The sequence below is a fragment of the Chiloscyllium plagiosum genome, chromosome 19 (assembly GCF_004010195.1).
Source record: "Chiloscyllium plagiosum isolate BGI_BamShark_2017 chromosome 19, ASM401019v2, whole genome shotgun sequence".
Lineage (NCBI taxonomy): Eukaryota > Metazoa > Chordata > Chondrichthyes > Orectolobiformes > Hemiscylliidae > Chiloscyllium > Chiloscyllium plagiosum.
In genome coordinates, this window is record NC_057728.1 from 26,669,126 (window position 1) to 26,694,687 (window position 25,562).

The 25,562-nt window shown below is 40.8% G+C and overlaps 1 protein-coding gene across 1 annotated transcript in view; it reads left to right on the forward strand.

Annotated features, from left to right (window-relative positions):
* Positions 1–19,125: 19,125 nt before the first annotated feature.
* LOC122559428 (beta-1,4-N-acetylgalactosaminyltransferase 3-like) overlaps positions 19,126–25,562 on the forward strand; it is a 211,485-nt gene continuing 205,048 nt past the window's right edge. The window contains exon 1 of the mRNA XM_043708875.1: positions 19,126–19,570. Within this exon, the coding sequence (XP_043564810.1) occupies positions 19,414–19,570 (157 nt within the window). The 5' untranslated portion in view covers positions 19,126–19,413. The remainder of the gene's footprint in view (positions 19,571–25,562) is intronic.

Consider the following 25,562-nt stretch of genomic DNA (forward strand, 5'->3'; position numbering starts at 1 on the left):
ACTGTAGCAAGAGAATGTTCTTCAGGCATGTCCTGTCTCCTCTCATCGCTACTGAAATAATTGCACCAAGGCTAGTATCCCATCACCCTTTATACACTGGCTGTGCCCAACCAGCTTGGAGTCAGTCCCCTAAACTGAGGTGATCTAATCTCCTGGTCAGTCAGGGTTTTCCTGATTGGTCCAGATCGACAACCCCCATCAACGATCAGGAGTCAATGAGGTCAACTTGCTTCCAATCGCTACAGTGACATGGAGATGACATCTTAGTTCATGATGAAGAAGAACATGGCATGAGGATTAAAACGGTTTTAAACCATCTTCAAGAAGAAGGGTTGACACTTAATGAAAAGTTGAAAACATCTATTCACATTGTTTGTAGCAATGGGGTAATTGCAGATGCACAAATATAAGAGCAATGAGTGAATTTCCAACTTCTACTTCCATCCCAAATTCTCAATGATTCCTTGAAGTTGAAATGTTGTTGAAACAATCAAAGATCAACTGCAGGTGTAAATTACAGGACTACTCCATTACAACAAGGGCCATTGGGTAGGAAGATCCAAAAAACAGCTTCCCATCTGATCCACAAAATTAATTCCAGAGCCATAAGTTCAGGAATATCAAAGAGTTCAAGACTGAGAACAACTTTCCAACTATAATAGGAGATACCAAAGCGGAAACCTACTCAAGCTGATGGAAGAAAAGATATCTGGTTTAAAGACCAAGAGTGATCATCTGGAGAGATGATAATCAACAGATATCTTATTTAGTACATACTCCAGAAGGTATGATGCATAGAATTATTGTGGAATGAACTGTCAGAGGAAGTAGTTGATGCAGGTACTGTAACAACATTTAAAGGACATTTGGATGAGTACCTGAATAGGAACAGCTTGGAAAGATATGGGCCAAACGCAGGCAGCTGGGATTAGTTCATTTAGGAACATAATTGGCTTGGACTAGTTGGACCAAAAGGTCTGTTCACTTGATGCTTGACTCTATGAATATTTTTCCTAATGATCAAAGATGACACACAGTAATAATTTAGATGTTGATCCCGAAATTAAAAAAGAACCAGATAGATAAAAAACTCTCAGTGCAGGTCATCCAAATCAGCAAACAAAAATTCAGAAAAGCAGCAAGGGTTAAGGGCTGTTGCACGGGCTTGGACTCAGTCAGTCAGCTGGTCAAGGTGCTCAAAGACAGGAACTTTTCCATGTAAGGGGTGAGTAGCCAATTGTTAGGAAGCCCACCACCTCGCTCGACTCTTTCTGCTTGATTGTGTTTTCCTGTTTTCCTCCTGGAATGAGAGAGAGAGAGGGAGATTAAAGTATGTGTTACTTTTGGTTCAATACCATGGAGGTGTCCCAAGTGAGTGAGTAGGTATTGCAGAATGCATTCAGGGTACGTGGTGTCAGGGTTAGGGTGGGCAGCAGCGAGTAAGGAAAGATATTGGGGGCAATAGTGAGAGTCATAGTGCACAAGCCTTGGAAGGAGTACTGTAGCAGAGCTAGAAAGAGTGCGCAGTGTTGGAGAGAAGATGGTGGCACCAATGCTGGCAGAGTGAAGAAAGTCAATTCTTCTTACCTTGCCATTCATTGCTCCAGATGGCTGAGACTGCACTGACCCCGGGGAGGGGTGGGGGGAGGGGGCACGGTGTTACTTCAGGCCAGTCTGGCAAGGTCTGGTGTCATCTGCATTCCTTGAATAAGAGAATGGTCTTACCTCTGCACCACTCTATCCAGCAAGATCCCCAGATCCCTTTGTGCAAAGCAGGGACACAATTTACTCTTCTCTGCCATGTCCAGAGCAAATGTCAGTGCTATGCAAGACAGCTCCGAACTGACAGAGTTCGTCTGGACTCATAGCAGAAGCTGTAATGCAAAGATTAGAACAAACAGTCTTACCGCAAATTCAACCCAAACTCTGGGTCAGGTATGTACAGATTTTACAGATTACATTTCAGTGTGGAAACAGGCCCTTCGGCCCAACAAGTCCACACCGCCCCGCCGAAACGCAACCCACCCATACCCCTACATTTACCCCTTACCTAACACTACGGGCAATTTAGCATGGCCAATTCACCTGACCTGCACATCTTTGGACTGTGGGAGGAAACCGGAGCACCCGGAGGAAACCCGAAGGGAATGTAGATGACACCGTTGTAATCATTAAAAACACAGAAATAGAAAACACACACCAGATCATCAACGCCACACTAACAGGAATCCGATTCACTAGAGAGGAAGAAAAGGACAACCAACTCCCATTCCTAAACGTGATGGTACAGAGAACACCGAACAGAGAATTCACCACAAAGGTACACAGGAAAGCCACACACACAGACCAAGTCCGGAACTACGAAAGCAACCACCCCAACACACACAAAAGAAGTTGCATCAAGACACTGTTCAAAAGGGCCACATAGTGGTTTGAATCTGCCGCTTCTGGTTGTCAGTTCCAGCTGTCCGCTGCAGTGGCAGGTATATTGGGTCCAGGTTGATGTGTTTGTTGATAGAATCTGTGGATGAGTGCCATGCTTCTAGGAATTCCGTGGTTGTTCTCTGTTTGGCTTGTCCTATAATAGTAGTGTTGTCCCAGTCGAACTCATGTTGCTTGTCATCTGAGTGTGTGGCTACTATTATAGGACAAGCCAAACAGAGAACAGCCAGGGAATTCCTAGAGGCATGGCACTCATCCACAGATTCAATCAATAAGCACATCGACCTGGACCCAATATACCGGCCACTGCAGCGGACAGCTGGAACTGACAACCAGAAGCGGCAGACACAAACCACTATAAATGCCGGAGGAAACATCACAGAAGCGCTTCACAGGAGGCTCCAAAGCACTGAGGATGTCACCTAGACAGGGGACGAAACGTCTGCAACACAAATTCCCAGCTCGGCGAACAGAACCACAACAATTTGTTTATGAGTTACAGAGTAGAATTATTAATAGTAATGATATGCTACCTGTAAAGGTGATGCTGGATTACTTGGTGTCAGAGCATCCTATAACTGAAAGAGGTAATGTGAAGATAATCTTGTACAGATATCTGATCAAAAGTATCAACTTCATTCAATTCATCTATGTTAAAAAGTTGTGGTTTGCTTGAGGACTGCAGTACATAAATAGATATTTTAATACTGTACCAGCAGAGATGCTGTTGAAATAAGTACTATCAAATTATAAAGTTGTTGAACTTGAGTAATGGCGAAATAAGACTCATTTTGTTGAAACCTTTCATCTTGCATTCATCAGGACATTTACAAGAAATAATAATGTAATGGGGAAATAACATTTAAGACTGTATGAAAACAGAGCACTAATTGGTTAGGAAGTGGGTTGTAATTGGTAGAGGAGATTGATCACACACGTGTAATGTGCTATATGAATTTCAGTGTCAGTGTGATATCGGGCATGTAGGCTGTATGTCCCAAAGACTGGCAGAGCCTAGCAAATGGCATTCCCCTCATCTGTTTGCAACAGGTAAAGTACTGACTGTACCCAACAAGTCCATGCTTGCAAAATACAAAACAAATGTCAAACAGCAACTGTTTGGACAACATTTGTAAAATAGTCACCAATGTGTTAAAAATTATGCTGAAAACCAATTCATGATTGTTAATCGTGCTAATAGTATGGTGCACTTGCGTACTCTGGAAGTGACAAATATGAATACAGAGGGCATTGTTCTTTGCACAGAAGGAAAATATACACAGATTGTGCCTGCTTTAATCTAACAAGATTGATATTAGTCATTCTCTGTTCACTCGTCAGGGCAATGCTTTGACCAATCAGAGTTAACTGCCTGGTTTAAATTTAAATACAGTTTGGCAGATTACTGTCAGTCATCATCAAACTGATGCATTCTCCCAAGTCTAACTGTCAACCAGTCATCACTCTCCTCTCATACAGTGCAAAATGGTGTTTCTCTTCTACACTGGCAATCTTGCAAATATTCGAGTGAGCAAAATACAAAAAGCTTTGACAAAATTTTTTTGCAACAATTGTATATTTACTTTATAATGCTACATATTAATAGTGTTCAGCCTCACAGGCATCAGGTAAGAACAGTAAATATCAAATAGATAACTTCAGGAAAACATTGTTCAGCTGAATTATTTCACTCCAGGTGATTTTAAGGTCCAGCAGGTTTCAATTTGATATTTTAGTCAGAAATTATTTATTATGGAGGAGACAAATAGGGATTGTGTCTTGCTTTTGGTGACATCAGCAAAGGAAGCATAAAGACAGACAATACTGAGGTTTTCATTAGCTGCAACTTGCAGTTGAAATGGTGATCCTTATCTAATAAGTAATCTAGTTTCCAGGAGACAACAAGAGAAACTGTTCTTGCTCATAGTATTTGCTGGTCATAAATAACTAGGACTTTGTTTTTATAGGCTTGTACATTCCTAAGAGGTACAGACTGTTTCCAGCCTGGGTAAGAGAATGAGGCTACCATGACATGGTCAGCTGAAGGATAGCTACATAATGGGAGCATGGATAACCAGGAAGTAAAGATCAGAAAATAAGTAAGTGCAGCTTAGGAAACCAAATAGTAAGAAGGTAGAGAATTTGTCTTCAGCAAGTGGCAATTCCAAGATGGTGACAAGCCCCTGCAAGCAGCTGACAGAGCCAAACATTGATGACAATGGGCCTAGGAAACATGATGTATAATTTACTGGTTATATTCTTGTTTGAAACACTAACCATCCACTTTTAATCTCTACCATCCTTTTCTGTTAAAAATCACAACACCAGGTTATACTCCCAACAGGTTTAATTGGAAGCACGAGCTTTTGGAGCGACGCTCCTTCATCAGGTGGTTTGACCTGTTGGACTATAACCTGGTGTTTGTGATTTTTAACTTTGTACACCACAGTCCAACACTGGCATCTCCAGATCATCCTTTTCTGTTGTTTTGTTACCTTTCTATTTCTGGTGCTACCTCTCCTCTTTGTTCAATATTTCCTTTTCCATTGTTAAGTTTAAAATTGCTGTAGGGGTGTTAGAGATGAAATCATTAGATGGTGCCCTCCCTTGCTTGGCTAAGTTTATAATTATTGCCCTGAGTGTAACTTTTTTGTCTGAGTCCCACCATGATCCATTGTAGATTTATTGTCTGTAGGCAACTGCAAGGTTGTGGGAAACTTTGGTGGGAATGACCACTTGTGCCCAGGGCTAGCTGCAGGATTCCCTTCAGTGTTCCAGTGTTCTTGATGATAAGGACTTCAATTATGTAAGTAAATTGGAGAAGTTGGGGCTGATTTTCTTGCAAAAGTGATTGATAGAGGTATTCAAAATTTTCAGGGGATCAGAACTGAATAGACAGGGTATATCTGTTTATTGATGGAAGGAAGGAGAACAAGAGAGTCCAGATTTTACGTAATTTCTTTTCATTCATTCATTGGGCATGGGCATCACTAGCTAGGCCAGCATTTATTGCCCATTCCTAATTTCCTTAGAGAAGGTGATAGTAGACTTCAATCTCAAACACTGCAGTTTTTGCCAAGTAGGCTTATCAACAGTGCTATTAGGAAGGAAGGTCTAGAGGTTTCATCTAGCAACAATGGAGGAACACCAACACTTTCAAGTTAGGACAGTGTCTGTCTTTGGGAGGCGTTCCGATAATATTCTGATGTTCTTGTCTGTCTAGTTGGTAGAAATGAGTTTAGATGGTGCTGCAGAGTGTCACAAAGCTGGTTCCTTTTTTCTAAAAGCTGTTCCTTTTCTCAAGGATATTGTGTCCTTGGCTTTTCTTCAGAGGGGTAATAAAACCGACCCGGCTCTGATTAGACTAGTTTGGTACAGAGATTAAAGGGTATGAGAGGCCTTTTGTTTATATGTAAACAGATGAGACTTCAGGCCAAATTGGTCGTGTTTTAGAAGTGACCTGTATAATGAAAGGGGAGTGGTCAGCTGTGTGGAAACGGTCTCTCTCTCTCTCTCTGCCCTTCTAACTTCAACCTGTAGGCATTTGTTCCATTTGTACTACTTTTAAGGGGGTTTGCTTATTGGGACTGTTGTGTATATTCTGACCATCATAATTAAGTCTAGTTTGGATACACTGAGTTCTGTAGGGGTTCTTTATTCTGTTCTTTGTGTTTCATCGTGTAATTTTGTGAATAAATTTCTGTCTGTTTTAAAACCTCACTAACTTACTCCAGGTAATTATCACTGTACACTTACTGAAACAAGTTGCAAAGTTATGGTCTGGGCTACCTGTTCAAGAATGTTTTGAGTGGTCTGGCCTAGCCCATAACAGATTGGGGGCCCTTTGCGGGATTTTAAATAGCGAGTGGTAGGTGCTAGTGTCTTTATTTCAGAAGTTGGTTTGGTTGGGGAGACAAAGCTTTGGTGGCTCTTTCAGTCACCAAAGTTTTTCTGGAAGTGGATGCTGTGACTTTGGAAGTTTTGCAAAAGCTGAATAAGACCAAACTGCAGAAATTAACTGTCACGCTGGAATTGGAACTGCCTGATTCTGTGAGGAAAGGAGAGATAATTACAGCAGTCACTCAGCATTTAAACTTGCTGGAGAAACCATCAGAATCTATAGAGATGGCAAGAATTCAATTGCAAATGAAACAGCTTGACTTAGAGGTGAGAGATAAGGAAAGGACAGCAGAAATGAAACAGTTTGAGTTACGATTAAAAACAGAAGAGAGGGAAAAAGAGAGAGCAGCAGAACAGAAAGAAAAAGAGAGAGCTTCTAAACTTTAAAAACTGACTCTTAAAAAGGAAAGTCAGCTTAAAAGGCTGGAGATAAAGGCTGAAGGTAACCTTAGCAAGGGAGTAGTGTGAACTCATGTGGAAGGGCAGAGAGTTAAAACGGTAAGGTTAGCAGCTGAAGTGGCTGATGGTTACGAGCTGGTTCATAAAACACGATTTGGCTTCCAGAATCAATTTCAGTCCATGACGGATAGAAAATGGAGTAAAGAGAAATCCTCACATGAAAGGGGAAAGGTAGATCTCAAGGAAGATCATAAGGATAACTTACCACAGGGTAAAAAAGAGACCCCTGAGGGGGACAAAGAAGTTATAAAGATCCGGGTGTTTTCATTGCAATAAAATGGGCTACACAAAATCACAGTGTTGGCTGACCAGGTGAAAGCCAGATGTAGGAAAACTGGACAAGCCCGGGAGCTTTTTGGAATAGTAACAAAAAGCACAAGGGACGTTAGACAACTGCCTCAGAGTGTACAAGATGATCAGAGGTTGGTTAAGGAGGAAGTGTTGGATCTGCTTAAAAAATATACATGTAAGGGTAATGTTTATTCACATTGGCCAGGAGCATCAGGTAAACAGGTTACGATATTAAGGGACACAGGATCCTCTCAGTCTGTGATGCTGAAGGATGGGGAGAAATGTACTCCTGAGGGTCTATTGCCAGAAAAGGCACCTGTAACAGGAATTCATGGTGAGCTAAAAAGCACTCAGTTATATAAAGTGAGGATAGAGGATCCAGAGAAGAATGGAGAATTTGTGGCAGGAGTATTGGACAAACTCTCAGCTCCAGGAATACAATTTGTCCTTGTAAATGATATCGCTGATTCACCGGTAGGCGTGCTGCCTAAACTAGTTGAAAAGCCAGTGGAGATGCAGGCAACTGAAGAAATGAAGAATGCTTAGCCAGGAATTTTCTCAGATTGTGTGATCACAAGATCACAGAGGCACAAGTTGAAGCAGGAGAGATCAAAAGGCACAGATAAGGATGCTGACATAGCTTTATCTGAGACTTTTTAAATCAGATAAGTGGGACAGAGCAGGGGCAACTAGATAAACATGCAAGTGTCCTTAGCTCTGCTAAGCTTATCGGATTATAGCAGAAAGATGAAAACTTAAAAGTTATATCAAAAGGTATTTACAGAGAGTGAATATATCCCTGTGTGTTATCACTTAACAAATGATGTTTTAATGAGGAAATGGGCATCACACATTCAAGCAGATGAGAAATGGGCAGAAATTCATCAAATTGCTTTGCCAGTAGGGTATAGAAAAGAGATGCTGCAAGTGGCGCATGAGCTACCACTTGAATATCATTCAGGGGTGAGGAAAACACAGGCTAAAATACAAAGACATTTTTCCTGGCCTGAACTACACAAGGATATAGTTGAATTTTGCCAGACATGTCATACATGTCAGCTAATCGGAAAACTACAGGCAGTAATAAAACCTGCACCTTTAATACCTATTCCAGCATTTGAGGAACCTTTCACATACTTGATTGATTGTGTAGGTCCCCGACCTCAAACAAAAAGTGGCAATAAGTATTTATTAACAATAATGGAGGTATTGACCAAATTTCCAGAGGCAATCTCATTATGCAACATTACAGCCAAAAAGGTTGTAGAATTATTTAAAATTTATCGAATTACTTAAATGTTTACTCGATACGGACTACGAATACAGACTCAGTCAGATCAAGCATTAAACTTCACATCCAAACTATTCAAGGAGGTTATGGAAAACTTGGGAATAAAGCAATTAAAATCTACTGCATACCATCCAAAATCGCAGGGAGCACTAGAGAGATGGCATCAAACATTAAAGACCATGTTGAGGGTTTATGGTCAGGATTATCCAGATGATTGGGATAAGTGAGTTCCGTTTGTACTTTTTGTGATCAGAGATGCATCAAATGAATCGACCAAATTCAGTCCATTTGAATTAACTTTTGGGCATGAAGTAAGAGGACTGTTAAAATTGATTAAGAAGAAATTAATAAGTCAGAATTCAGAGAGCACCCATTTGGACAACATGTCAAATTTTAGAGAATGATTAAATAGAATGGAGAGTTGGCTAGATAGCATTTAAAAGTATCACAGCGTACAATGAAACAAGCAGCACATACAAAATCACAAATTCACAATTTTGCAATTGGGGATACTCCCAGTAACAGGTGAGCCTTTAAAAGTGTGATTTATTGGACCTTATCAAATAGAGAGGAAATTGAGTGAGGTGAACTACTTGATAAGGACTCCAGACAGGAAGAAATCTCACAGAGTGTGTCATGTGAATATGCTCGAAAGGTATTTTGATAGGGAAGGACAGCAAGAGGAGAAGGTGTTAATGATTACAGCACAGAAGGAAGAAACAAGTTCAGAGGATTCTAAAATGGATATTCCTCAAATCAATGAGAAAGTTGTCAAAAATTGGGATAAATTATTTAGTTACCTTCCACAAGAAAATTGACATGACTTGAAAGAGTTATTATTATCTCATGGGGAGATATGCAGAAATAAACTGGGAAGCACTAACCAAATTGTGCATGATGTAAAGATAGAAGATGCTGTTCTGATTAAACAACATCCTTATAGGCATAACCCTCTAAAGTTGGCACAGGTTCAGAAGGAGATGGAGCGCATGGTTGAAATAGCATACTCGAAGTGAGTCACAGTGACTGGAGCTCACCCATAGTCATGGTGCCAAAGCCAAATGGTACGCAATGGTTATGTGTGGACTATTGCAAAGTCAATGCTGTTACAAAGACTGATGCATATCCAGTTCTACAGTTGGAGGACTGTTTTGAAAAAGTGGGACAAGCAACTTATATTTCGAAGTCAGTCTTGCTCAGAAGCTACTGACAGGTACCTCTGTCAGAGAGAGCAAAGGGGATTTTGGCTTTCGTAATGCACAATGGACTATATCAGTTCAAAGTCATACCATTTGGTATGAAAAATGCTCCAACCACATTTCAGAAACTGACTAATCAGGTCATTGCTGGATTACCCAATCATGTGGTACATATTGATTACCTGGTGATTTTTAGGCACTCATGGAAGGAACGTTTACAGCATTTATCGGACTTGTTCGATCGACTATGGAAGTCAGGCATAGTGGTAAATCTAGCTAGACGTGAATTTGCCAAAACCCAAGTCATCTTCCTGGGCCGTGTTATTGGACATGCACAAATGGCCCCACAGAATGCGAAAACAAAAGTAATTGCGGAATTTCCCACACGGTTGATGAAGAAAGCAGTACTACAATTTTTGGGATTGAGTGGATTTTACTGAAAGTTTGTGCCGAACTTTAGCAGTGTGGCTGCTCCACTCACCGAATTGTTAAGAAAGAGCAAGACGTTTCAGTGGACAGTAGACTGTCAAAAGGCTTTTGACAGCCTAAAATCTATGTTAATCACTGGCCCAGTATTAGCCACACCGGATTACACAAAGCCTTTCAAGGTGGCTATCGATGCCGGTGATGTGGGTGTCGGTGCAGTGTTCCTGTAGGAGGGGGAACGAGGGAATAGAAAGACCCATTGGGTATTTTTTGATGTTTATGGTTCACTTTTTTAAGGGGGAAGGTTGTCACAAAGCTGGTCCCTTTTTTTCCAAAAGCTGTTCCTATTCTCAAAGATACTGTGTCTTTGGTTTCTTTTCAAGGGTAATAAAACCTTCCCGGCTCTGATTAGACTGGTTTGGTACAGAGATTAAAGGGTATTGAGAGGTCTTTCTTAAATATGTAAACGGGTGAGACTTCAGACCAAAGTGGTCATGTTTTAGAAGTGACCTGTATAATGAAAGGGGGCTGGTCAGCTATCCAGCTGAGCAGTTCAGTCCAGAACTAGTTAGGAGTTCAACAGTGAGCTGTGTGGAAACAGGCTCTCTCTCTCTCTCTCTCTCTCTCTCTCTATCTCTACCTTTTTAACTTCAACCTGGAGGCAGCAATTATTCCCATGGAGATTTGACTGAGTGTTAACAGCTGTGAGGCTCTTATAAAGTCTCACTTTTTTAAAAATGTTGGGCATGAGTAACTGTCTGATCTTTGAGACTGATTGCTCCACTAAAAAAGTGAAATTGTAGATTTTTAAAGAAATCCTGAACTTTAACTACATCGCCTTCTTTGTCACCTCTCAAACACAGAATGCCTACGTCCCCCATCCTTGTTCTCACAGTGAGATCGAAGCAATTTTCAAACTTTGAATTGGGGTCACAGTGGGAAAACATTTACAAATGGGTGTAAATGGTAAATACTCAACCACTGTGTGTTGGTGATGATAGAGTGATGTTTTAGGTGGTGGATAAGATACCAGTTGAGGAGGATTCTTTGTACTGGACGGCATAGAGCTTCTTGAGTATTGTTGGAGTTGCACTCACTCAGGACAGTATTCTGTCACAGTCATATCTGGTACCTTATAGATAGTGGAGTGACACTGAGGATTGGTAAAAGCATTGGTAATGGAGAAGGTGGGAGAATGGGGTTGGGAAACAGATCAGCCATCATCAAATGGTAGAGCAGACTCAATGGGCTGAATGGCCTAATTCTGCTCCTATATCTTATGGAGAGTCAGGAAGTGACTTACACACTGCAGAATTCCCACACTCTCACTGACTATTGCGGTCACAGTATCTATATGGCTGGTCCAGTTCTGGGAAATGATAACCTCCTAGATGTTAATAGTGGGGAAATCATGACGGTGATGCCATTGAACATCAGAGGGCAATTAAGATTTATTAGAGATGGCCATTGTTTGGCACTTGAGTAAGGTGAATATTACTTGCTAAGCCCAAGATTGAAAATTGTCCAGTTTTTGCTACATCTGGACACAAGCTGCCTCAGTTACTAAGGAGTGACAAATGTTGGTGAGCACTGTGAAATCATTAGCCAATATCCCCACATGTGAATTTATAATGAAATGAAGATCATTGATAAAGCAGCCAAAGATGGTTGAACTGAGAACGCTACAGTGAAGAACTCTAGATGTGGTGTCTCGGGATTGAGATGATGGATCTCTGACAGTTAAAACCACTTCCTTTGTGCTGTGTATGACTCTAACTGACAGTAAGTTCTCCAATGATTCCTGGCATCTTGTTCAAGATCCTTAATGCCGTACTTAATCAAACACTGTCTTGCTTTTAAGGGCAGTCACTCTCACCTCACGTCTGGTCTTCAGCTCCTTTGTCCACACTAGCATCAAGGCTATAATGAGGTCAAGTGTTGACTGGACCTGGATGAACCCATACTGAGTATCATTGGGCAAGTCATTGCTGAACAAATTCTACTTAATACCATAGTCAACAACGCCTTTAATGACCTTGCTGATGATTGAGAACAGGCTGATGCTTTTAGGGTTATCCTGCTGTTTGTGGACAGGACATACTGAAAAAATATTTGCATTGCTATGTTGATGCCAACTGTTGTAACTGCTTGGCTAGGGGCACAGCTGATTGTGGAGCACAAGCTTTCAGTACTATTGCCAGAGTATTGGCAGGGCCCAGACCTTGATATTATTCAGTGCCTTGAACTGTTCCTTGTTAACATGTGAAGTGAATCAGCTTGGTTGAAGACTGGCATATGCAATGCTGGAGACATCAGCAGTAGGCCGAGATTGATGGTTGTGGAATTGTTCAGCATGTGCTGCTTCTTTTTCAGAGATATAAGTAGTACTGCATTGTGGCAGAATTGGCAAGAGAAGCAATGGCAACATCAAGGGAAGCTTTTTTTGTCATGCAGCAAGTGTTTAGGATCAGGAATACACTGTCTGGAGGTGTAGTGCAGGCTTGTTCAATCATTCAAGGGGAAATTGAAATATTATCTGAAAAGGAAGACTACGTAGTTTACTGCTCCTCGGATGCTGCCTGAACTGCTGTGCTCTTCCAGCATTACTAATCCAGAGATTTTACTGCTCCTCGGATGCTGCCTGAACTGCTGTGCTCTTCCAGCATCACTAATCCAGAGATTTTACTGCTCCTCAGATGCTGCCTGAACTGCTGTGCTCTTCCGGCATCACTAATCCAGAAAATATATTCTTGAGAATTTAAAAGAAAGTGATTTCACTGAAGCATGCAAAATTTTTGTAGGATTGAACCAAGTAGATGAAGAAAGGATGTTTTCCTTCACTCAGAGATTTAGAACCAGTGGGCACAACCTCACAATAAAAGGTAGGCCATTTAATTTGACATAGCAGGAATTTCTTCACTCAGAGAGGGTTGAATCATTGAAATTCTCTACCACGAGGGCAATGGAAGCACAGTTATTTGGTATATTCAAAACACAAATCTATATATTTCTAGATATTAAAGGATATAGGAACAGTGTGGGAAAATAGCGCTGACATAAATGATTAGGTATGATCTTGCTGAATGGTACAGCAGCATTGATGGGCAGAATGACTACTCCCTGTTCCGGGGTTCCAAAGAGCCCCAGCAAAACAAAATCTGTAGGAATCTGGAGGAAAGCTCTCCACTCTAAGTCACACTTAGCACAAAAGAGGATGGTTCTGGTTATTGGACGTCACAGGGAAGCACTCAAGGTCCAACCATCATCAACTGCTTTATCAATGATCTTTCTTCCATCTTAAGTTCAGAAGTAGCGATGTTCACTGATGATTGCAGTTCGGCACCATTCATAACTCCTTAGATGCTGAAGCAAGATGTTACTTGTTACATGTAGCAAGATCTAGACAACAAGGAATTAAGGGCTACGGGGAGAATGCGGGTAAGTGGAGTTGAAATGCCTATCAGCCATGATTGAATGGCGGAGTGGACTCGATGGGCTGAATGGCCTTACTTATGCTCCTATGTCTTATGGTCTTATGGTCTAACATTCAGGGATGGTTGGATTAGCAGCAAGTAACATTTGTCCTACATAAGGATCAAACAAAGAGCATCTAAAAGAGAATCTAATTAATCCTTTTGGCATTTAAACATTACCTTTCCTGAATATCCTATCATTAACATCTGAGGGGTCTTCACTGACCATAAACTGAACTGGACATTCATATAAATGCAGTGGCTGTAATATTAAGTACGAGGATGAAAATTCTCCAGGAATCACTCATGACCTGACTCTCCAAAACCCAGTCCTCCATCCACAAAATAGCAGTTAGGATTGTGAGAGTAAGTTAGTTAAGTTTTTCCACATCATGCAGGACAGAACAGCCCACTTGACTGACATCCCATTCACCATCCTAAACATACACACTCACACCACCATTGCACAGGGGCAGCAGAACGTATCATCTACAAGATGTTTCTTTTGATAGCATCTTTCAAATTCATGACCAATATCATCTAGAAGACAAAGGCCACATTTGCAAGGTAACACCACCACCTGCAAGTTTCTCTCGAAGTGACACACCATCCTAACTTGGGACTGTATCTCTATTCCTTCACTATCACCAGATCAAAATCCTGGAATAGTGGAAAACTGTTGTACTTGCCTCATGTCGACTTCAGGGGTTCAGGACTGTAGGTCACCACTGCCTTCTCAAGGGCAATTAAAGTTGAACAATAAAATGCTAGTCTTGTCAGGAACGTTCATATCCCAAGAATGAATGACAAAAGGAATACATGATCTGGGAACTGATCTTAAATTTTATACTTGTAAAGGAGCATTATATCAACATTACGAGTTGCCCCTTCTTTCTTACCCCCCCCCGCCAGAAGTCTACATTCTTATTGGATAAGGTAAAGGTGCACTAAATTTTATCCTATCCATGAGGATGGATGAAATATTCCTCATTGCAGTTGAGAAGCATTAAGTTAGCACAGACTTCCAGTTGTATCATTCATGATCCTAATTTCCATGACATAGTGCTATTCAGGCACTGCAATTACCAGCAATCAAAGATGTTTAATAATTGAATTAACTTTATAACATCATTTATTTTCTGAAACTACAAGACTGCAGTAATTCAAGTGACCACTTTCAAGCAACTGAATGAAAAATAAGATAAACAGATAATAGCAACTGATGCAAAATAATTTCAAACACTAAGGATGTGACATCTATTGACTATTTACGGCAATAATGCAATGTCTTCTTAGGTTCAAGGTATAATTTAAAGTCTGACTGTTCTTCACAAGTGCACTTTCAAACAAAAGGCACATAAGCACCGGTGAGAGGGGCTTTATGGAGCTTCTTAAAGAAGAACAAAGAAGTAGAGAGGTAGAGATGTTTTAACAGTAAGTTCTGGAGTTTGTGCATGATAGTTTAAGGCACAGCTATCACTAAAATTCAAGTTGTACAAGTAGATTAGAAGAATCCAGATATTTCAGAGGTTGTAATGTTGGAAAGATTACAAAGATTACAAAGATAGAACACAGAACATACAACATAGAAAAATACAGTGTAGAACAGGCCCTTCGGCCTTGATGTTGCGCCAACCTGTGAACTAATCTAAGGATCCAAGCGTTGTTTAAATCTTCCTAATGTGGCTGAGTTAACTACATTGGCAGGCAGGGCATTCCACACCCTTACCATTCTCTGAGTAAAGAACCTGCCTCTGACATCTGTCTTAAGTCTATCACCCCCTCAGTTTGTAGCTATGCCCCCTCGTACAAGCTGGCGTCATCATCCTAGGAAAAAGACTTCCACTGTCTACCCTATCTAATCCTCTGATCATCTTGTATGACTCTATCAAATCCCCTTTTAGCCTTCTTCTCTCTAATGAGAACAGACCCAAATCTCTCAGCCTTTCCTCATAAGACCTTCCCTCCAGACCAGGCAACATCCTGGTAAATCTTCTTTGCATCTTTAGGATTAAGCCATGGAGATAATTGAAAACAAGGGAAAGATTTATAAAACTGAGAGTTGTCAGACTGATATCTCATGACCCAATTATTAACTTATGAACAGCATATACTGGTTAGATATAATCAGGTGTTCTGAGTTTACACAACAAGCAGAGTATGAATAAAAGACTAGTGTTCATAAGGAGCAACAATTTATATTCTGAATGGTGCCTTAGTAGCTGAAGTAATAAATGAACATCCGAGGCCATTCAGCTCCTTGAGTCAGTTCTGTCACTTAATGAAATCATGACTGACCTGTAATCTAACGTCACATAACTACTATTGCCTATATTCTTTCTTAGCTGTGTACCAAAAACATCTATCAATCTCAGATTTACAATTAAGATCGATCTAGCATAATTGTTACTTGCAGAAAAGAATTACAAACTTTCAACACTCTTTGTGTGGAAGTATTTCTTAATTTTACTGAAAGATCTATGCTGGATTTTTAGACTCTGTTCTCTCACCAAGATTCTCCAAACCAGCAGAAATAGTTTCTATGTATCTACCCTATTAGCTCCCAGTTAATATTTTAGAACTATAGATCAAATCACCTCTTAATTTACTAAATTGCAAGGAATACAACCTTCATTTGTGTAATTTCTCTTTATAATTTAATCTTTGAAGGAATGATTATGTCGAAACAAATCAAGGCACCACACACAGCTTGCTGGGAAAGCGGGTTCACTTCTGAAGATGCCAATGAAATGCCAGGACTTCACCTGATGAAGGAACAGCACTCCAAAAGCTAATGATATCAAATAGCCCTGTTTGACTGTAACCTGGTGTCATGTGACTAATGAAATTTAATAGCAAAGACGGTAATGGGCAGGTCACTATTTTAACAGTCAATTGTACATTACAAAACTATTTGTTGTTAGATGCTGGAACTTCAACCTAACTTTGGAATCTGTGAACAAATGCATAACCGTGTTGTGATCAACTGTAGTTTCAAAACCATGATCTCCAATGCTGCACTCCCTCCAAGGTCATTCTTCCTAAAATGTGACGTTCAGTTTGAACTGCTCGTAATTTGGTCTGGGTTTGGTCTAACCAAAGCTTTATATGACTGAACATGACTTTTACTGTCTTGTATCCTAGCCCTCTAGATTTAAAGATTATTATTCCATTAGCCTTTTTGATTATTTTCTCTACTTGCTCATGATATTTTAGCTGAACATTTAAGTCTCCCGGTTCTACACTGTCTCTAGCATTTCATCATTTAGCAAATGGTCTGTTCTATATTTTTCTGTCAAAAGAGGATGTCTACATTAGTGCATGAATATGTTAATAAATACATTAATTAATTATATCTTAAGCTCCATTTTCTGCAGTTTTATCCATTCATGTAAATTATCAATTAAATTTTAATAGAAACTAAGCAATTATAATATCACTACAAATACACTGGAAGAAAATTACACAAAAATGATAAATCTGGTGATTATAAAAGAGATTTCATATAATGAAGCAATGAGGAAAATTATATCAAATGCAGTGCTCAATGTTTCAGTTCCGGAGGAGACCATGGACCTAATCGTGTGTCTGGAATTCTTGGAAATACAACTGTTCACTTTCATGTTCTGCAAGCTGTATATCTGTCTTATGTGTCACTTCACATACTAATCTGGTCTTCTCACACAGGGTTTGAACTGCAGGGCAATTTGCAAGCTTCAAAGAAGACCATGAACGTTTTGGTGTGGATTCAGACTGATTACAACTCTTGCTTTGGTTCTCCAACACAGACAAACTTGTTTAAAAGTCCTTATACTTCACCTGTTGGATTGCCTTGCCATTGGTGGTCTTATGAAAGAGGTAACTGCTATAATTTGGAAAGTATTCAGCGTATTCCAGACTGTCTCCTTCAATGTACATGGAATCTGAAGTAACTGTCTGAATAGGATGTGAATTGATATATGACTTTTGACTTATCAACACTCAAAGACTGGTTGTGGCTCTTGTATGGAGAATTGAAGAGATCAAGAGTGCCTTGCAAATTGGGTGTACAGTAGACAACAACACTGCAGTCATCTGCAAACTGTAGATTATGTGTAGCTATGGTGGTTAGCTTAATTTTGGCACCAAGAGGACTGGAATTAAAGAGTTTTGTATCTAGAAAGAATTTAATACTGACAGAAGAGGATACATGACCTTTGATGAGTTGAATGGCCACTGTCAGATAAATTGCCAATCATATGGGGGCTATCACGTAGTGTTGCTTGTCACTGGTATAGATTTTGAAAGCATCTATTTCAGATCTGTCACTCAAGATAGTTTCAATCATATCATCATAAAGCAACTGCAGAGTTATTGGGAAGTTTCTTGGATATCCACCCCTTCGAAGCACAAGTCATACAGCCTCAAGATGTAATGAATCAAACATTTTGGTCAGTTTGATGAAAGCAATGACAGGTCCTCCTGTTGTTCAGGTTTTTTGGATTTGTTTGTCGAGAAGATTGTGCCAAATGTTGTTCTGGAGGTTCTAATGTTACACTGTGTCTCGAAGGGATTTTCTCAGCCACAGGAAGTAAGCAAAATGTGATTAATATGGCTTCAATATAATAATCACCCTTTCCTATCAGAAGAACAAATGCAAAGTACATTGAGACATAACAGATCAAAGGATTTGCACCTCCTGAATTGGGGAACTGGTTGGGTGGAACATTAAGTGATGCCTGCATCAGTCCATCCATGCTTGCTGGATCATTGTCTTGTTTAGTGAGTGCTTAACATCTACCTAACACTAAGACATTGCAAAACTCAAAACTCCAAAAGAAGATCACTATCTCAACTCTAAAATTGGCCAACCACAGAGAGGAATTCCAAGTGAAGATCAAGGATCTGGTGACTGACTTCTAGACGGGTGAACACAGGGAAGCAAAGTTTTTACAGATAGTGGAGAATTTAGAAAAATACAGCTTTTAAAAATTATAACACTGAGCTCTACACTACCATAGTGGTGATTTCAGGTTCGAACGTTGTCGCTTTTGAATGGATGGAGGAGACATCCTCAACATCCCCGCAGCCAACACAGGATCGTAACTAATCATAACTTTGTAATTTTATGGTATTTATATTAACTCAGGATTCCTGATATGTAGATACAAATACAATGTTGCACACTTTTTATATTGGATACCCCAGACCACTGTGAATATTTGAATCACGGAAATTATGTCGGAGTTATTTGGTATAAAGTAGGGGGGGGGGGGTAATACAACTCCAATTATGTCAGAATGATGGATCATTAAAAAAACACTGACAAGGAAATAGATCAACGTAACAATTACTTTCAATTTCGAGGTTTATTGCAACTAATATATTAGTATTGATAAATAATGATAGTTGTTTGAAACAACAAGAAAACAGTCAAAACGTCTGGGGTGTGAATTTGGGAGAGTTAGTGTGGTAAACGGGTGATTTTCTCTGAACAGATTGGCTCGATGTTAATTAAAAGTGCTTTAAGCCGGATCATTGAGCATTACCTTTTTAAATGTTGGCGCTGTACATTGAAGGCAGTGCTTTTTAATACCCCCATCCCCCTTCAGGCTGAGGGAAGAAGTGAAGGACGTCGGTCTAATAGAGGGTGGTGTTTGAGATTCGAGAATACTGTCTCTGAAAACCCCTGCCTTTCGAAAGGAAATATTGCACCGTGTGGATGCAGAGGCGGCAGGGAGAGGTGCAGGAAGTCTGAGTGGGGAAGGAGGGGGTGGGGGGAGCTGCTGTGTCTGTCCCTCCCTCTCTCTCCCCATGCGGACCGTCACTTTGTTACAATGAGTTGGAGCTAGGGGTTGAGCCAAGCAGCGCCTCTGCCGCCCGTACAGTAAGGGAACAAAGGCAGCAGGGAGAGCGTGATTAATTTATACAGATTATTTATTTAATATCGAGTATGCACAGGATTATGTTCCTCTTTCCTGTCAAGAAGATTCGGAAACATTTCAACGTGCTGATGTTTGTAGTGATTGTGGGGCTTGGAGTTTGGGCAGCTTACCTGGAGTTCGTAGCTTCGAGTGAGTGGAGAAGAGGCGCCTTCAAGCCCCATCGAGGTAGGGGAGGACCGTAACAACTTCTATTACTATGAACCATAAGTGGCGTTTTGCATTAGCCCTGGGATAGCTACATTTTTTTGTTTGAAAAGTGGTAATTGAAATTGTATGCCAGGGCAAATTCCTTGTGTGGGACTGGCGGTGGTGGGGAATTAACAGGGGTTTCAAACATGTCTATGTTTTCTGTTCAGCGTTTCTTGGCTTGGATTTTACTTTGTTGAGGTAGGTTGGGATGAAGGATCCCAGGCGCCCACGTTGCTGGTAGTTTCTCGCGTCCTGTACAATGGGTAGTGCAGGTGCACTGCTCCCCGTACGCCAGCCGGAGGCGCACCATTCTCTTACTGTCTTCAGGTAAACCTGCGATTTCTTTGAGAGGTCTTTCAACTCTCGTTCGGGAGAATCGCTCCAGAAAATGGGCCTATGGATTTTGACTGGAGCAAAAGAAGAAAAAGGTCTGAGGGCGTTAGCGTGGGGAAAAAATGAAGAACACTCTACAGTTTTGTACTGAAGCGAAGGCTCTCCAAAAGTATTTTTCTTTTAAGAACATACTGTGGAAGCTGGGACCCAGAATTAAGTGTCAGGGCAGCATACGTGAAAGAACTAGAGTTCATGCTCCAGGTGGATGACCAGTGAAATAAATCCACAGAGATTGGCATCTGACCACCATTTCACTTTTCGTTTATTGTGGAAGTTAGACCAGAGCCAGCTCTCAGGGTGAACAGAACCTCTGAGACCCCTGTTTGTATCTGTCAGCCAGGGCTCCCTAATTGGACCAGGTTAACAGCCACAATTAGTGAACTCATATTCTATGAGACAAAAACAGATGTTGCTGGAAAAGCTCAGCAGATCTGGCAGCATCCATGGAGAGACATCAGCGTTAATGTTTTGGGTTGAGTGACCCTTCCTCAGAACTCTATTCACTGAGGTCCACCTGACTGACCTTGTTATAATCACTGCAACTGGTTTATCAGGTGGTTTTGTATTAGTCTTTCAAGCTCTGACTCTTTAAATACCGTAATTATACTAACCGCGAACATCAGTTGTACTTTCCCTACTCCTTTTCCTTTGAAGCTGGATTGTGCAAAATGCCTCTAACCATCCATCCCACTGATTTTTAAACTTCAGAAATGCTATTTTTAACACTGAGTTATAGTGTATTCTAGTACTTCTTCCAGTTAGTTAATTTGGGTAGTCTCCAAAGCTTAGGGGGTAGGCAGAGTATGTAAACTATTTTTAGAAGTGTTTCATATGTTTAAAGGTCTCCTACATTACGATAGTGACAACAGTTAAAGGCACTTTGTGATGTCTGATGGTCATACAAAGTGCAATATATAATAAGTCTTTTAAAGCCACACTTTTATGTCATTTGAGTGACTAATTTGTCAAACTAGAAGACTTTATTGTGTTGTCTAGGGCCAATTTCCTCCGTGTGAGAGGTTGTGGGGCTTTGGAATCAGGACAAGACATGCATTTATCTAAAACAGAAAATTCCAAATCAGATAGCAGGCACTCAGTCAGCTGTGGGAGCAACAGGAAGGTTTTACACTTCAGATTTGGATCCTGTAGCTGTTTCTCTCTTAATTAACAAGTGGGATGTTGGTTTCAAGATCTTGACATCTTTAATTACGATAAGTATTTTTAGTATTTCAGCAATCAATAGTTGAAAAGCCTTTAGTGGTAAGCATGGATATAAGTTGTGGTATATTTTATTTTCAAGTTACTTTCATGTTCTGTTACATTTCTGCAGCCTTGGGTTACTTTCAGTCATCAAATGTGTGGAATTTTGTCAGTGGCATGCCGTTCTCCACAGCAGAACTGGAGTGGTTCCCCCTCCCTCTCACTCCCTTCCCCAATTTCCCACATGATTATAGTTAAAATTTAAAGTGTTAAAGGCATGCGTGCGAGACATCTATAATTCCATGGTGATAAAAGGTTTCCAATGGTGAAATCCACTGTCAGCTGACAATGCTCCTGTCATGGGTGTGCAATCAAAGACCCTGTCTTTCAAACGTGGAGGTTCTACCTCAGGCCACAATATTCCTGCCCAAACCACATTGACATTAACATAATTCTTGCAAGCACACCGGTGGCATAACTGTTTCCTACAAATAAAATGAATCTTGTAAATATTTCACATTATATTGGCATCATTTGATTCATACCTGCATGATTGTTATTTGTTGAGACTAGCTTAGTTAAATAGTTAAAAATCACACAACACCAGATTATTGTCCAACAGGTTTATTTGGAAGCGCTAGTTTTTGGAGTGCTGCTCCTTCATCAGGTGGTTGTGGAGGTTAAGATGATGCTCACATAGTTTATAGCCAAAGGAGCCGAGTGTCATGGAGATATGATACAGTAAACGATCTTAGATTAAAACTTCCACCTTTTATATTGTGATATGCTGGTTTCTGTTCTTTGAGATGTAAATCCCAGAACTTCTTTTCAATTACATTCTCAAGATAACTCAGCTTTTTCAACAATAGGTGTGAAGTCTGTCGGTGTCCCAATTCTATATCAGACTGACAAACCCTCTGTATAGTTTTTCAGTTTTACACCGATTCATGCAGTTTTTGAGCAAAATAAAATATAATTCTGCAGAAACAAATTCACCTCAAATGTGTGCACATGTAGGAGCAACAGATTGAGTGTGCACGTGAGTATGTGAGAGAGAGTGTATCATGCAGTGGGGTCACCTGGAGTGTGAAATGAACCCAAGGTCTCGGTTTAGGCCATTCCCATGGGTACCGAACTTTGCTATCAGCCTCTGCTCGGCCACTCTGTGTTGTTGTTTATTCCGTGGGAATGGCCTCAACCGAGACCTTGGGTTCATGTCACACTACAGGTGACCCTACTGCGTGATACACATACACACACACACTCACATGCCCACGCAGACTGTCCGTCATACACAAGTTCTCTCTCCTATGCACACACATACATCCCCCCGCACTCATACCCACACATGCATCTTCTCACACATACCCCATCACACTTAAGTGTGTGTGTAAGTTAGAAATCACACAACACCAGGTTATAGTCCAACAGGTTTATTTGGAAGCACTAGCTTTCGGAGCACTGCTCCTTCATCAGGTGATTGTGGAGAATAAGCTTGTAAGATACAGAATTTAGCTATAATAGTTAACTGTTAAGTGTACAGGTGCACCTTGTGATTGGCATACATCAATGGTTACAGAGGATGTAGGGGCATTATTGTGGAAGAAATGACATTGCATTCACTTTTATTCAATGCTCATATTAGTGTCCAGTGTTGTACTTTCCATCCTGTGTATTATGACTAATCTTGCAATCTCATTGGCCTCCCTTCTGCATACTGTAAAGGAGATTATCCGCAAATGCTGTCTGTCGGAGTAATTGAAATGTGTTAGGTGGACTCAGCTGACACCTAGAGATTCGCAAATGTAGATAGTACTGACACTGTCCTTAGGCTACAGCTTTTTCTTTATCTTGTCTGCTCACAGTGCACTTCCCACTATATCCAGGACAGCTGTTCCCATGTCACTCCTCCAGGCCCCCGACCACATCTTCTGTTCTATCTTGCATCTCTCTTGCACTGCTCCACACTCCAATCTGTATCCATATTCCTTTCCCCTTCACAGACTTATACTTGCTGGTCCTGAGTCTCCATGTGAGCTGCATTCTCCTGCTTCCTACTCTTGTACAGAATGAAACACAAAACTGCTGATTTCGACTGCCTCCACTGCACAAAGCTTACTAGTGCAAGTCATCTTTAAACAATGTCAATTGGGTGCCACAAGATTTTGGTGTGTGGCAGACTTTTGTCTTGAAGATGGTAAATTATAATTTAAATTTAAAAATTCTTACATAATGGGGCATTGATGCTCAACCTGCTGCAAGTACAAGACTACCTTTATTTTTGCATTTCATCATGGTTGGATTAGATTACTTACAATGTGGAAACAGGCCCTTTGGCCCAACAAGTCCACACCGACCCTCCGAAGAGCAACCCACCCAGACCCATTCCCCTACGTTTACCCCTTCACCTAACACTAACATGGCCAATTCACCTGACCTGCACATTTTTGGACTGTGGGAGGAAACCGGAGCACCCGGAGGAAACCCACGCAGATACGGGGAGAATGTGCAAACTCCACACAGACAGGCAGCAGTGCTAAAAAGAATAGTCATTTATTATCACTTGCACTTCTTACAAAAAAAAGAAAAATGTTTAAGTCATCATACTACAGTGCCTATATTCATAATGAAAGACATTGATAAGCAGAAAAATTTTAAAAATGAAGACAAAGTCCATCTTAGTTCAATTCCTGGATTCAGGAAAAGATAGTACCACTGCAAAACTGACATGTGCTTTCCCATTCTCTTTGCTATCGTTGGCTGTTGTTTCTTCTTCCTGCACTCTTGCCTGCAGTTCCAGAATTCTGTTCCCAATTATTTCTTGCTTCCCCTCTCTTAATGCTGTTCTGAAAACTTATAACTCTGTCATTAATAACTCCTAATGATTCCTTACTCTGTGTCAATTCTTGTCAGGTAGGACGTCTGTTACATTGAGTCATTGGGTCATACAGCACAGAAGAGGCCTACGGCCCATTGAGACTGCACCAATCCATCTACACCAATGCATCTGACTCCAATGTTATGACATTTCAACTGCTCATTCACGTCCTTTTCAAAGATAGTGAAGTTTCCCGCTGCTCCTACCCTACTAGACACTGTGTTCCAGATTCCCATCACTGTCTAGGTAAGGCATTTGGTAAAGTCCCATATAAGAGATTGTTACCTAAGGTAGAAGCCTATGGAACTTAGGGCAAATTATTGAACATGACTAGGAAATAGGTTGAATGATAGGTGGGTACCCGAATTAAAAGCCACTGTATTAGTGCAAGTTGTTCTTTAAGGTTTGCTAGTTTAAATTTCTTTCAACAGACAAGCTTGAAGTTAATTCTCTTGAAAGTCTGACATCAGGGTGCTTATAAATGTTTTAGAAAATTATTTCAATGCCTTGAAGCAAATTTTAAGAAGATTTTCCACACTTGTACTTATAATTGCTGTGAATCAAATAATTCTGTTCTGACTGCTACCAGAAATTGTGCCAGTCATAAGCTGACTCTGTTGCTGTCATTCCTGGGAATTGATTCAGGCATTTGCAAATAGCATGGACTTCTTGGCAAACTTGGAGTCCATGGAGTAACTTGATTCCAGTACTTCAGTAAGGCCTTCGACAAGGTTTCCCATGGGAGACTGATTAGCAGGGTTAGATCTCATGGAATACATGGAGACCTGGCCATTTGGATACAGAACTGGCTCAAAGGTAGAAGACAGAGGGTGGTGATGGAGGGTTGTTTTTCAGACTGGAGGCCTGTGACCAGTGGAGTGCCACAAGGATCGGTGCTGGGTCCTATACTTTTTGTCATTTACATAAATGATTTGGATGCGAGCATAAGAGATACAGTTAGTAAGTTTGCAGATGACATTAAAATTGGAGGTGTAGTGGACAGCGAAGAGGGTTATCTCAGATTACAACAGGATCTTGACCAGATGGGTCAATGGGCTGAGAAGTGGCAGATGGAGTTTAATTCAGGTAAATGGGAGGTGCTGCATTTTGGGAAAGCAAATCTTAGCAGGACTTATACACTTAATGGCAAGGTCCTAGGGAGTGTTGCTGAACAAAGAGACCTTGGAAGTGCAGGTTCATAGCTCTTTAAAAGTTGAGTCACAGGTAGATAGGATCGTGAAGAAGGCGTTTGGTATGCTTTCCTTTATTGGTCAGAGTATTGAGTACAGGCGTTGGGAGATCATGTTGCGGCTGTACAGGACATTGGTTAGGCCACTGTTGGAATATTGCGTGCAATTCTGGTCTCCTTCCTATTGGAAAGATGTTGTGAAACTTGAAAGGGTTCAGATTGGATGTTGCCAGGGTTGGAGGATCTGAGCTACAGGGAGAGGCTGAACAGGCTGGGGCTGTTTTCCCTGGAGCGTCGGAGGCTGAGGG